Source organism: Dermacentor albipictus, chromosome 8 (assembly GCF_038994185.2).
Source record: "Dermacentor albipictus isolate Rhodes 1998 colony chromosome 8, USDA_Dalb.pri_finalv2, whole genome shotgun sequence".
NCBI classification, from domain to species: Eukaryota; Metazoa; Arthropoda; class Arachnida; order Ixodida; family Ixodidae; genus Dermacentor; species Dermacentor albipictus.
The window spans coordinates 63,124,097-63,137,685 of NC_091828.1; the positions used below are offsets into that span (position 1 = coordinate 63,124,097).

Here is a 13,589-nt window from a genome sequence, read left to right on the forward strand (position 1 = left end):
AATGGCCCAATAGATACATTAGATAGGCACACAGACAGACAGACATGCAGACAGGTAATTAGATAGATAGATAGATAGATAGATAGATAGATAGATAGATAGATAGATAGATAGATAGATAGATAGATAGATAGATAGATAGATAGATAGATAGATAGATAGATAGATAGAGAGACAGACAGACAGACAGACAGACAGACAGACAGACAGACAGACAGACAGATAGATAGATAGATAGATAGATAGATAGATAGATAGATAGATAGATAGATAGATAGATAGATAGATAGATAGATAGATAGATAGATAGATAGAATAAAAATTACAGCACAACTCATCCCACGGCGACTGTCGATGTCAATGCGAATATCCTTCCAGAAGAGCGAGAGACCATATTCGTGAAGTCAAATTTATTTAACCTATGTAGTGGCAATTCCGAGACTTTTGTTGCTTCGTCTATTCCCCACCCACTCCAATATCGTGCCACGTTTTTAGGCAGCTCGCTCGCCAAGCATGGAGGCATGAAAACTACTTTATGGCTCCGACGCATTGACGGTGCAGTGACGAACAAGTGAAATCGATGTAATAGCGACCGTATGGCAACGTTGTGACGTCGATTCCTAAATTATGATGGTGGTATAATGATAAAAACATGATGAGGACGATGTGGGGACAAAGAGATGACGACGGCAATATGAAGATCATGGCGCGATGATGACGGTATGACGCTAACCCGATGAAGTAGCGAGAAATGACGACAACCGCGGCAGCGTGACGACAACGGTATGACCACCAATGTTCAACAGTGTCCGCGTGACGATGAAGTGATAATCATAGATTAGCCATAATTATAGTTGAATGACGACAACCTCATTACGATAAGATTATCGACCAGGAATGATGTCGATGTATCAAAGAAGGTGGTATGGCGACGATGACGTCACGTCAATAAGCAGACAATATTCAAGTGATGATGCTGCTGAGGTGACAGCATGACGACGACGGAATGACGAGAATGGAAAGATGACGACGGCACAAGCATTGGGTCATCCCGACGATTTTGTGACAACGAGTGCATGACAATGACTGTATGACGACGATGATGTGATAGCAGCATGGGGACAATCGGATGGCGATAAGTCCATGACAACAATAGCTTCACGATAAGTGTATCACTAAATTTGTTCGACGACGATGGCGGGATGACGACGGCATGACGTGAGTGATGATGATGGCGTGACGTCGGTGGCATTACGATGATGGTACGACAATGAAGCCTTGATAGGAACTGTCTGACGACCACTGCATGACAAGTGAGGCAAATCACCTATGAATGACGATAACATGATTACAACAAAATGATGAAAGGTTTATGCCGTTGATGGAAAGGGAAAGTGGTACGACGACGATAAATGGACGTCAATGGGATGGCGTTTTGAAGCGATCACAATAACAAAACGACAGCGTAAAGAAGAAGATACGACGAGAACCATGTGATGAGGATCGCGTGATGATGACGTAATGACGAGGGTCGGATGGCAAAGGTGGATTGACGACGACGCAACTGCCGAGCGACCCTCGCCCGCGCGCCGCTAACGCCAGACTATACACTTGCCGCCCGAGCCCAAGCAATCCGTCAACGGGGAGAATATCCCGAGCTGGGGTAGCGGGAGGCAGAAATAATCCGGCGCCGGTGTCTGTCGGTCACTTAACCGTTACGAAGGCCAGGTGCACGCCCGACAAGCTTCGCTTACACCCCCTTTCAGGTATGGGAAAGATTGGTATCTTTCTTCAAATACCTTTATTATTTACACAAACAAATGTAAAACAAGTCAAGCTGGGGTATAAAAACCACTGGAGAACATGTTTGTCAAGCACAAGCACAAGAACAAGCACTAAACATGCATCCGAAACAGATAATTCATGATGAGGGGTTCCCGATAACAATGTGATGGGCACTGCGCTCTTGATGCGCGCTGCGCCCCTGTGCTCTTATTTCGTGATGCCTCCATGAGTGCTGAAGTTTCGACTGAATCAAACGCCTTCTCGTAATCAATGAGAGCTATTTATAAGGGATTGGTTATATTCCACACATTTCTCTATCTCCTGACTGATAGTGTGAATAAGGTCTATTGTTACACAGCCTTTACGGAACCCTGCCTGGTCTTTTGGTTGACAGAAGTCTAAGGTGTTGCTGACTCTATTTACGATTATCTTAGCAAATCCTCTGTTGGCAGCTGATTGGTCTATAATTTTTCAAGTCTTTGGCGTCCCCTTTCTTATGGATTAGGATTATGTTACCGTTCTTCCAAGCTTCCGGTACGCTCGAGGTCATGAGGCATTGCTCATACAGGGTGGCCAGTTTTTCTAGAACAATCTGCCCACCATCCTTCAACAAATCCGCTGCTACCTGATCCTCCCCCGCTGCCTTCCTTCTTTGCATAGCTCCCAAAGCTTTCTTTACTTCTTCCAGCGTTACTTGTGGGATTTCAATTTCCTCTAGACTACTCTCTTTATCATTATCGTCGTGGGTGCCAATGGTATTGTTTAAATCTCTATAGAACTCCTCAGCCACTTGAGCTTTCTCATCGATATTAGTATTGCTATTGCCGGCTTTCTCTCTTAAAGCATACATCTGATTCTTGCCAATTCCTAGTGTCTTTTTACTGCTTTTAGGTTTCCTCCGTTCCTGATAGCAAGTTCAATTCTACCCATATTAGAGTTCCTTATGTCAGCTGTCTTGCGCTTGTTGATCAACTTCGAACGTTCTGCCAGTTCTATTCGAGCTGTAGGGTTAGAGGCTTTCATATATTGTCGTTTCTTGATCAGATCTCTCATCTCCTGCGATATCTTACTGGTGTCCTGTCTAAGGAAGTTACCACCGAATTCTATTGCACACTCCTTAATGATGCCCGTAAGATTGTCGTTCATTGCTTCAACACTAAGGTCCTCTTCCTGAGTTGAAGCAGAATACCGGTTCTGTAGCTTGATCCGGAATTCCCCTTTTTTCCCTCTTAACGCTAACTCATTGATCGGCTTGTTATGTGCCAGTTTCTTCCGTTCCCTCCTCAGGTCTAGGATAATTCGAGTTCTTACCATCCTATGGTCACTGCAGCGCACCTTGCGGAGCACGTCCACAACTTGTATGATGCCAGGGCTGTTGATGCCGCATATGTTTTCCCGCAAAGATTGCTGTAGCACAAGCTGCCGCGGCGACGGCAGCTTGCAACTTGCGGAGTGATGTCAACAGGATTTTGTATGTAAATGAACCAAGCTAGCAACTGATTCTATTGTTGTGACGTTGCATGCTATGAGCAGGCAACGCGTCAACGGCAACGGGAACGAACAGACTAGCGAGAAGCAGCGTGAATATGAGGAGCAACAAATGGATAATGAAATCGCAATCCGACCACCGGCGGCTCTGGGCATTCTCTTTTGTAGGGCCAGGATGGCGAGACAGTTTTGCGTGTTACCATCATGTTCTAATGATCACATCCTCAAATGGGACTTCCTGTCATGTCATAGCACAATCATCGACTCTTCTCGCGCGCAAGTGGCCCTTTCGCTTTTATGTGATTCACATTGTCCGCCGGCGACCTCGGTGAGACCTTCGTTGACACTGATCGCAGAGGGCTTTTAGACCATCTAAGATACTTGCTTACCGCAAGGACTTATTTCTCCCATTTGCCATGCTTCTTCATTTCAGGTCTGAATCCGCTTTGATACTCGCATGTAATCCGCACCGGCATCCAGTGACCATAGTGCGTGGTGAGACCTAAGGATTTGTGCGAGCTGTAAAGTCTATTGAAGATGTTTACGTACACGATTGCGCCACCCATTCATATCTTGACGTCATTACTTCTGTCTCATCAGCACGGCCTTCAGCCGTGTTCAACTGCGCCATCGCCGCTCAATTTTCGTCATCTCATCGCACCCAATGTCACACATTCCTTAACGAGTTAGTATCTTTGTGCGACTGCAAGCAATCATCCTAGAGGAGCACTAGGTTTGTCTGACATGCTACTCAGACCGGTTCACATGCCCTCTTGAGGTAGCGTACTTATGGCGTTTCCGGAGAAGAGCGCCCACTTATCAAGGAACAAGTTGACGATATGCTACAGCGCGCCGTCATTCAGCCACCGCAAGATACTGGGCTCTAGCCTGTCATTCTTGTCCGCAAAAAAGCTGTGTCCATTCGATGTTATATTGAAAGTCACCGCCTAAACAGGATTTCAAGAAAAGACCTATTTCTCGGATCCATAATGATCCTAGTTGTCCGCATGGAGGGAAATTCGTTAATATTTTTATATATCAATTCTCGCTATTGTCAGGATCTCATGGCTCAGGCTGACCGCCGAAAGACAGCTTTCGTCACTCCCGATGGCCTGTGCGAGTTTAACGTTATGGTGTTTGGGTTTTGCAGTGCACCCACTACGTTTGAGTGCATGATTGATACCATCCTTCACAGCCTCAAGTGGATAACGTTTTCCTGTTAGGTAGATGGCATAGATGTTTTCACATGGGATTTTCCGAGACATCTCGTCCGCCTGCATGACGTCCTAACTTGTTTCATTTCAACTGACCTACAGCTCAACCTAAAGAAGTGCCGCTTCGCTGCCCCAAAGTCACCTATCTTGGGTCACATCGTCTCGAAAGGCGGGACACTATCCGATCTCTAGAAGCTTCTCGGAGTCGCTGCATTCACAGAGCCCGCATGTATCAAGACCCTGCGATGTTGGCCGGTGTTCCTATGTTTCATAGCTTAGTCGGGTACTTCACGTATGTTATCGCACCGTTGACGATTCTGCTTACCGCAAGCAGAATTTGCGTGTGTTCTTCAGCATGAGATGAATCTTTTCAAAGGTTGTGCGCTTTGTTGACTTCACCGCAGATTCATGGCCATTAGACCCATAGCGACGCATAACGACTGCGTCGAGAGAGGTTCACACCGACGCCAGCGATGTGCGCGTTGGTTCGGTCTTGGCCCAACGGAAAGCAGCGAATGATGAAGTCCCTTATGCGAGCCGTATAGCTCAAGAAAGCTAAGTTCAAGTACACCATCAATGAGCACGACTGCATAGCCATCACTTGTGCATTGAACAAGCTTCCGCCTTACCTTTACGATTGTTATGTTAGTATAATAACATATCCGCTGGCTCTCCTTGAAAAACCCGTCGGGTCTCCTTAGTCGTTGGGCACTTCGCCTGCAGGAATAAGACATTCATGTCGTGCGCAGCCCCGGTGGACATCATTCCGACATTAACGCGCACTCCTACTCGCCGATGATACCTGATGTGGCTTCTTCGTTTCCTCTGCGACCTGTGTCCCGTCACTACAGACCGCCATTGATATGCCTACCCAGCAACGCAATAACCCACCATTTGCCCTATATACTGCTCGACTATTTTGCATCTCCGTTGGTCATTCCAACGCGGACGCTACGCCGTTAAGCTGCCCATTTATATATTTATATTGGGTATATAGTTGGGACGTCGAAACTACATACCCGACGGTAATATGCGCTCCTATATGTCCGCGTACGTCCACGCCGACCCCCAAGGCGCCGACAACAGCATCCTAAAAGCCTCCACAAGGCTGCGTTAACGATATTACTGGAGTGGAATGTACCGGTTCGTCAAGTACTACATACGATCTTGCAGCGCGTTTCAACAAAGGAAGACCCCTCTACACTGCTCTCCTGGCCGCGCTACTGCCGCTACCGTATCCGGCACGACCGTTGGACCACGTCAGCGTCAACCTCTATGGCCCGCTTCCGTACAGTGGATGTGGAAACCGGTGGATTATTGTTGACGTCGATTACCGGCCGGGGCCCTTCCCAAAGCGAACGCGCGCGACGTTCCGATGTTCATTCTACGTAACTACATACTTAATTCGCCCCGGTGCTCCTTGAGAACTACAGAGCGGCAGATGCCGTGTCTTCTCGTCAGGCGCAATACAATCCTGTCTTTACGAGTGCAACATCATTCCCCAGAAATCGACCGCGTACTACTGGGAAACGAATGGTCTCTCGGAGCGGTTCAACCGAGCCTTGGGCGACATGTTTAGGATGTACGTTTCCTCCGACCACACCAATTCACGCACAGTACTCACATTCGTTATGTTCGTATATAACACCGCGACGCAAAGCGACCGCTGGTTTTTCACCTTTTTTTATCTTGTGTAGACGTGGTCTTCGTTTCCACTGGATACTCTGCTGCCTTACCCACCTAACCTCTGTGTGTACTACAATTTCAGAAGTCGGCCGATACGCTTAAGATTGCCGCCAGCTGGCTCGTTTGCTGACCATCGAGCATCAGAGACATCCACGGAGGAAAGAAACTCAGGAGAGGCCCTGACGTCACTCTTTGTGAAGCTAAAGTGAAGCCGCAAGTTGGCGTTGCTCATGGCGTTGCTCCGCATATCTGGCCAGCTCTCCTCTCTTGTTTGCATTTCTCACGAAACCACGCCGCGCTGCGCGCTATCATGCTGCTCGGGCCCGCGCTCTCCGCAGCAATACTAAACAATCGTTAGCACGTTAGCATGATTCCGCCAAAGAGGGCAAACTTTCCCGCGGATATTCCTTCGTCCGTTGCCATTGTCGTGGCGCGGTACATTGCGTACAGCGTTGCATGCGCGTTCATTTCACGAAATTTAGTTCCTCCAGACCCACCTGGCCACAGAAACATCCGGGACAGCACGGTCCAAATAACGCAGCTCAACAAAACACGGAGACCAAAGCGAACCTGCCCGCACGGCGCCTTTGCGACGGTACGAAACCTACGGAGCAACACGTGTGAGCGCACACAACCAAAACAGAGCCGCCATTGTGGCCCGAAAGGCGTGGCCGCTAAGGCAAAGAAATAAAAAATCTGCAAAAACAAAGGTGAACCTACTACGTCACTTCCTCCACACTTTTCTCCTAGGGCGCGCAGGGGGTAGGGCCTCTCCTCAGTTTCCTTACTCCGTGGAGACATCAAAAGACATGTCGTGCCAATCATTAGGCTGCCCACATTTCCTGCCGGCTCCCTTGTTTGGCATTAGATACCACTTCACGCACCTGGCCTTCCTTCTAAACTACTTGAACGTATACCACGGTCCGTACCGTATCATCGACGCCACGTCACCTGTCAGGCATACTGATGAGCCTCTCACACCATCGCCATAACCTCGTTGTCGAATTCACGAGACAGTGCATGTTAAACGGCTAAAGCCATATTCAGACTCCCTCCTCAAGTCTGCTCCCTGAGTGGACAGGATGACTCCGTTTTACGCCCGGGGCAAACGTAATGAAGCAAACACGCCTCATGCTTTCGGTGGCAGCTCGAAGACAACGTGGACGAATGATGAGCAGTGCGGTGATTGCGAGGGTGCTCGTGTTGTTTTTTTATGTTAGACTGATGTACACATATGTGTGTGTGTGTGTGTGTGTGTGTGTGTGTGTGTTTGTGTGTGTGTGTGTGTGTGTGTATTGGTTAGAAGCATAACATAACGAACCTGTCCGCCGGAGCAGACACATGACAATGTTTACATTGTAATCATGGTGAAACTATCATGCGTACGAACCAGCTGGAATTCTTATGAGTCAGAGGGACCCAAGCCTACCTGCAGTCGTGCAGAAAAATACACATGCCACACAAACGTACCAACATTTTGGTTTACAGTGCTTGTGCGTGCTTTTTAACCTAAATGCGTGCACATGTGTGGGACATGCATAGTTTTTCAGACGAACGTAAGCGTGCAGAGCGGCAGGCGATTTTACAGTAACACCGCACTAAAGCAGACATTCAAGAAAAGCCTGAAGGCCGAACAAAATTGTGGAAATCGGGCTAGGGCTTTTAGGACAAACATCAATATACTAAGAATATGTTCTAAACATATGAAGAAATCTTTTAACAAACAGAAACACAGAAAAAGAGCCCGTATCAGAGGGCCCCCGTATATTTGAAGCAATTGTTCTGCCAGAACTCCAATTGCGGTTTGCGTGCAACAAACAACTGTGAAAATTCAAACGATTTTTAGAGAAACTCAAATTGGTTATTGTACTGTCTCCCAGGAGAGAGGCGAGCAGTGCCTAGTTCAAGAAACATGGCCGCATGAATCATAACCCCGCCTCCCATGATTGACACTCAGTGATGACCTAAAACTAAAGGCATGTGTTTATCCGAGTTGCTCCGAATGCGGCCTTCAGAAGTGCATTCATAGAGAAGAAAATTGGGTTAAATGTATAATAAGTGCACTATTTAGTGATTTTCAAGCAAGCCGTGAGATTTGATAGGTCCTTCCCGGTCTTCAGGAAGGTATTGAGCTTGTATAGCAGCTCGGTTCGGTTGAAGTTTCCGACAATCTGGTCTGGCTGGCAGATGGACACGCTGCTGTCAAAGTTCACGTCATATGCCGCAATGGAAAAGTGGGCTTGCGTCAGGTTGTCATTTGCGTAGCAGAACTGCATTGGGCAGAACACCAACGGAAAGGTGTGCAAATCATTCACTTTTACTCAGTGTAACAGTACTAAACCGTTCATTTTTTAGCGACGCGTTCTCATTACACAATAAATGAATGCGCTAGTCATTCACAACTGCTCCGTGCTCTTTATTTGTTCTTTCTCACACAGCCTTTCGAGAAGCGCAAACTCCGTGTAATTATTGCGCCGCACACTAAATTTAGTAGTGATATCTATATATATACATATATATATATATATATATATATATATATATATATATATATATATATATATATATATATATATATATATTTATATATATATATATATATATATATATTCTTGCGTAGATACGCAAGAAAAGGGACACAACAAGTAATACTACTCAAGGTTAAGAAATATCACACGTATGCTCTACCTTGGCAGTTTCTGTAATTATATGTGTTAATGTAGGGAGTCAAAGGCATTTTTGTACCCAAAAGTAAACGTAACGTATCTTCTTTATTTTGCATGTTTTCAGTAATTTTATCGTATGTTATATTTAATGCCCTTTTAGGAGATTTATTTTTTGGAAACCATATGTATGTTTGGTAACCGTTTCGTGCTTATTAAGAACTGATGACAACTTTACATGAATGACACTTTCAAAACTCTTAGACAATACGAGCACAGCGTCCTATGAGCGTGTGAGAAAGCAGACCAGTGAGAAAGTGTGCAAGTAGACCATTGCAATTTGCAACTTATATTCGTTGATATTTCAAGGCACAAATATTCCTGAATATTCCTGAACCTATTTCGCTTTCCGCAGAGAGGGGAAATGGCAAGGTGATTCAATGTCAGAAGGAATCACGGCGAAAATTCAGAGGGTGTCTCACCAGTCATTCGTAAATATCCAACTAGCTATGCTGAGAGAGAGAGTAGAACTATAGGAAATAAAATGATGTGCTCTTGACGACAGAGTGCAACTTTCATTCTAAGTATCTCCTGCTACGAGTGGCCTCAATCGTCAGGCACCGCTTCAATGAGAAGGTGGCTAGCACAGCATACCTGTTTAAAGAACATCTTTAAACAAGAGAAGGTATCATTTATGCCGCTGATAATATGCCTTTCCATCAAGATATCTCCCACCGCTTCCCTAAAGGGGTTACTATGTCCGCGTTTTCTACACTATTATGGCTTTTGTGCAAACGAGTCATTTACAGTGCTTCTGCGCAGCGGCGATGAAATTGCAAGCTAACGTTCGGGACTCCGAGGCAGGACGTGCTGAAGCATAAACGGGCATCTAGCCAAACTCCGAAGCAGCAGTTCAGTAGAACAATATGCTGATCATGGCGTGGCATGGGTAACAACGGTAGAGCAGACAGAAGTGACGCACATGATTGTGTGCGTGACCATGTTTTCGGAGAATAAGTGAGATGGCAGAATGAGTTCGCAATCTCTGTAGTCACGTGTGGCACAATACAGGGCGAGCAAGTTGCCCACCGTTCGATTGAAATGCTCTGTGAGGCCATTTACCTGAGGATGGTATGCTCTGCAGTTTTGAAAAATAAAGTGGCACTCGGGAAAATGAGCTTCGACAAACTCTAACAAAAAGCAGCGCCCTCCGTCGCGGAGGAGTTCTAGAGGCAAGCTTGATGGTGAGAGAGAGAGCGAAGCGGAAAGGAAGCGACGTTTAGTTGTGCACACATTTGTCTACATTTTTCTGTACAGTTTGCGCGTTTTTTTGTGAAATTAGAGCGCCAACAGTCTTCCGGTGATTTCTGCTTAGATTGAACAATGGAAAGAAAGATCAAATTGCAGTGGCCGCAAACCTCACGGATGCTATTACACAGAGGAACGGCGAAACGCTGCCCGTGGACGCTATAAAACTGGCACGGCTATTGCTTCAAAGCAATCGTAAGCTTCCTCGACTGATAATCGTGGCACAACTATTTATATCCAGCCGAAGCTAGTTAAATGACATAGAAAAATGTGATGCAGACATAAGAGTGTATTGTAAAATCCCACTAACAATTGCTGTCTCTGGCTGAGTCTATTTCGTTTCTTGTAAAATTTGACCAAGGCAGGCAAAGTATTTTCTTTGCATGTGAAATTCGACCAAATAACAGGTAAACATATCTGCGCAGTGTTTATACCTATATAGTATAGGTACGGGTGAGATTAGAATTGTGGCTGCTAGAACGTCTCACGACGACTCTCGATGGTAACGCATCAGCACGGAATCAACACCATGACACAACGTAATGTCATCATTGAAACATGTATCTATGGGACGTTTCTTGCAATGGAACGACTCTTTCGCGCTTCCGATTGAAGGATGGATGCTATCAGTGCCCCTTTGAAACGGGGTGGAGGGTTGTGCCACCAAGCTCTTGTTCTCATTCTACCTAATGTCTTACGTATCATGTTAAGAAAAAAAAAACCGCGCACACAATGAATTCCCAGCAACAAATTTCTTAACCAGTACTGGGAAATTTCTTTTTGTACGCTTCAGTTGTCTTTGGTAGGTCTATTTTCTGTCATTCAACATTCAATCACCGCTTACTAATCTTTTTTGCGGACCTATTTACTTTCCCCTGTTATTCCTGACCCCAATGGGTTCACGGTGCCCAGCTGCTCCTAAACCGACAGCTGTGCAGATATACTCATATTCTAATAAGATGTGTTTCATTATTTCCCAAGTTTTACCGCAGCAAGCACATTCTCCTTCATTCGTGCACCTCTTTATAAATACGTGTTCTAAGGCATCCTGGTCTCGCTTCAAAAAGCCAGGAGCTTCCCTTTGAGGCATCATAAATTGTTTCTTTCCTGATTTCGTTTTTACTCTTAGATGGTTACTCATAGGAAAGTTTAGTTTCCATTGCTGCCACCCATGCCAATGTTGGAGCCTCTGGGACTTGGCGTTTGACGTTCTTTGTTGTCATGTTGCTTACCATACCAGTCGCGTACTTGCTGGTATGCTCCCTCGATTTTCTTTCCTCCACTGTGACTAAATGTTTTCTTCTGTGCAAAAAGGTGCAGGCGAATGCTGATAAAGATGTCATGCCGAAAGCAGGGCCTTGTGTTGCACTTCTTTCTGGCCACGTTCCGCCGTCTAGCGGCACTTCGATACAAAGAAGTATGGCACGCCGGTACCCGCTAACGCTGATAGCTTCCCCTAACTTGACGTAACCTCAGTGGCATATGCTGAGTAACCCAAACCAGCGAGAGGTTCACTAAAGAGTGGCCCATACACAGTGCAATCATGGTACAGCTCAACAAAGCGTTGGCGTGGAAGGTGTTCATTGAAAAGGAGCCCATACACGGTGTGTTTTTGGCACAGTCCCCCATGCATTGGGATTACGGTCCTGCAGGATATCCCTTGCTTCTGGGACTCGATACCGCTCAGCATCGGACAAACTTATGGAATATTTTTCGTAGCCCATATGTATTGCCCAAGTCGCCGTCGAAGGTGTTAATTGACGAGTGCCATACACCTACTGACACATACCCAGTGACACAAATTTCCATCAGAGGCTTATCGAAGCTGACCAGCTGAGATCGAGAAACACATACCCAGTAATCCCAATCGACGTCAAAGAAGTTCGTTGGAGATTGGTTGAGTATGTGATAACCTGTGCATACGTATGTATACGTTATCACATACTCAGTGACCCAAGTTCTCCGATGGTTGGTCTCAAAGCCTGTTCCCTCAGCACAGCAGCCCGTTGCCCCACCCATCCGATCACTGAGTATACACAGTGACCCAGTTAGGCGGCAAAACGGTTATCTACAAACACACATAGATAGGCACATAGACGCAAACGTAGATAAATCTACAGATAAATACGATACGTCCAGAAAATGTGTAAAGTACCTTTAGAATGCCAAAGCTTACAATTGTGCAGCCAGAAAGAACTACGAAAATAATTATTCTGTGATGTTCAGACAATGTATTCTTTGTAGGAACACGATCATCAGACAATTTGAAACGTTTTCTCGGGGCGTAAGAAAGACACGTTATTCCACCCGCAGACAAATTATGGAGAAAATGTGGACCACAATGATATTCAACGTAAGCGAATATGACGTACTAACGAAAGAACGAAGGAGCGCGTGAGAGACAGTCAGCCCCCTCCATATCGCCCATCTCCGCCCGAGAGCACGCAAGCTCCCCCTGGACGCCTTCCCTCGCCTTCACGGCGTTCCTTCGTGGCCTTCCAGGAGAGCAAACACATCCAATTCTAGCCTTCTTTGGTGCGTAAGCGTCAAGGCATAGAGCGTTCGACGACATGCTCGCCTGCTCTTTCATTGATTTCATTGAATTCTTCGTGGTCGAGAATCCGCTGCAGAATATCGTCAACTGCATCACCCACAATGGCCTGGCTACCACCGGGAGGCCAGCGAAAGGCAAGACGAATGAGCGAGCGCCGGGACCATGCAAGTAATATCCTTCCGTACAGCTCCCCCCCTTCCTGCTCGCTTGCTCGACAGCGTGCACGCTAACAGCGCGCTAACGAGCGACAAAGATGCTCACCCCTCCAGGCATATTGCCTTACGCGAGAGCTCACACTCTCTCTCCCTTCCCAATGGTGCAGTGCGGTTGAGGTGTTATCTGTGCTGCACTTAGCCCACCTTTCACCTCCCAACCAGGAATCTCTGTCTCTCTCATACGCGACACCCCCCCCCCCCCATCCGCCCACTCCCTTCCCTAGCTCTCTTCGCAACTCGGTTGATAAAATCAACAATAGACGGTGTTGCCCAAATGAGCGCGTATTTTCTCTTGGTGAATGGCCTCGTCATCCCTCCCCCATGTGAACCCGTCGTCGTACGACTGTGTAACCGCGAAAACGGCAGATAGAGCCAAATAAGGGTAATCGCTTTGGTAATCAATTTACAAAGGCTTAACATGCACTTTACAGCAGTTTCTTCTGTCATGGCCTACTGGCAAATTGCCAAGCACGTAAGGTATTACGCCTAGAATTGAAGTGGTTGGATGAGAAAGAGCACAAAGTGTTGCTATTTTATTCCACGCATACGTCTGCGTGCTACCAACACCATACATGCACTGGTTAAAAAAGGTAAAGGAAGGAAGAAAGGGAGCGGACCTTCGACTACGGAATCTAAAGTTTAAATCAAGATGAGACGTTCTGCCTGTTACATGGCT

At 46.3% G+C, this 13,589-nt stretch overlaps 1 protein-coding gene across 4 annotated transcripts in view; it reads right to left on the reverse strand.

Moving 5' to 3' along the window:
• Positions 1-8,133: 8,133 nt before the first annotated feature.
• Positions 8,134-13,589, reverse strand: part of LOC135921777 (uncharacterized) — a 70,281-nt gene continuing 64,825 nt past the window's right edge. For all 4 annotated transcript variants that reach the window (XM_065456084.2, XM_065456082.2, XM_065456081.2 and 1 more), the window contains one exon: positions 8,134-8,443. In XM_065456084.2, the coding sequence (XP_065312156.1) occupies positions 8,237-8,443 (207 nt within the window). In that variant the 3' untranslated portion in view covers positions 8,134-8,236. The remainder of the gene's footprint in view (positions 8,444-13,589) is intronic.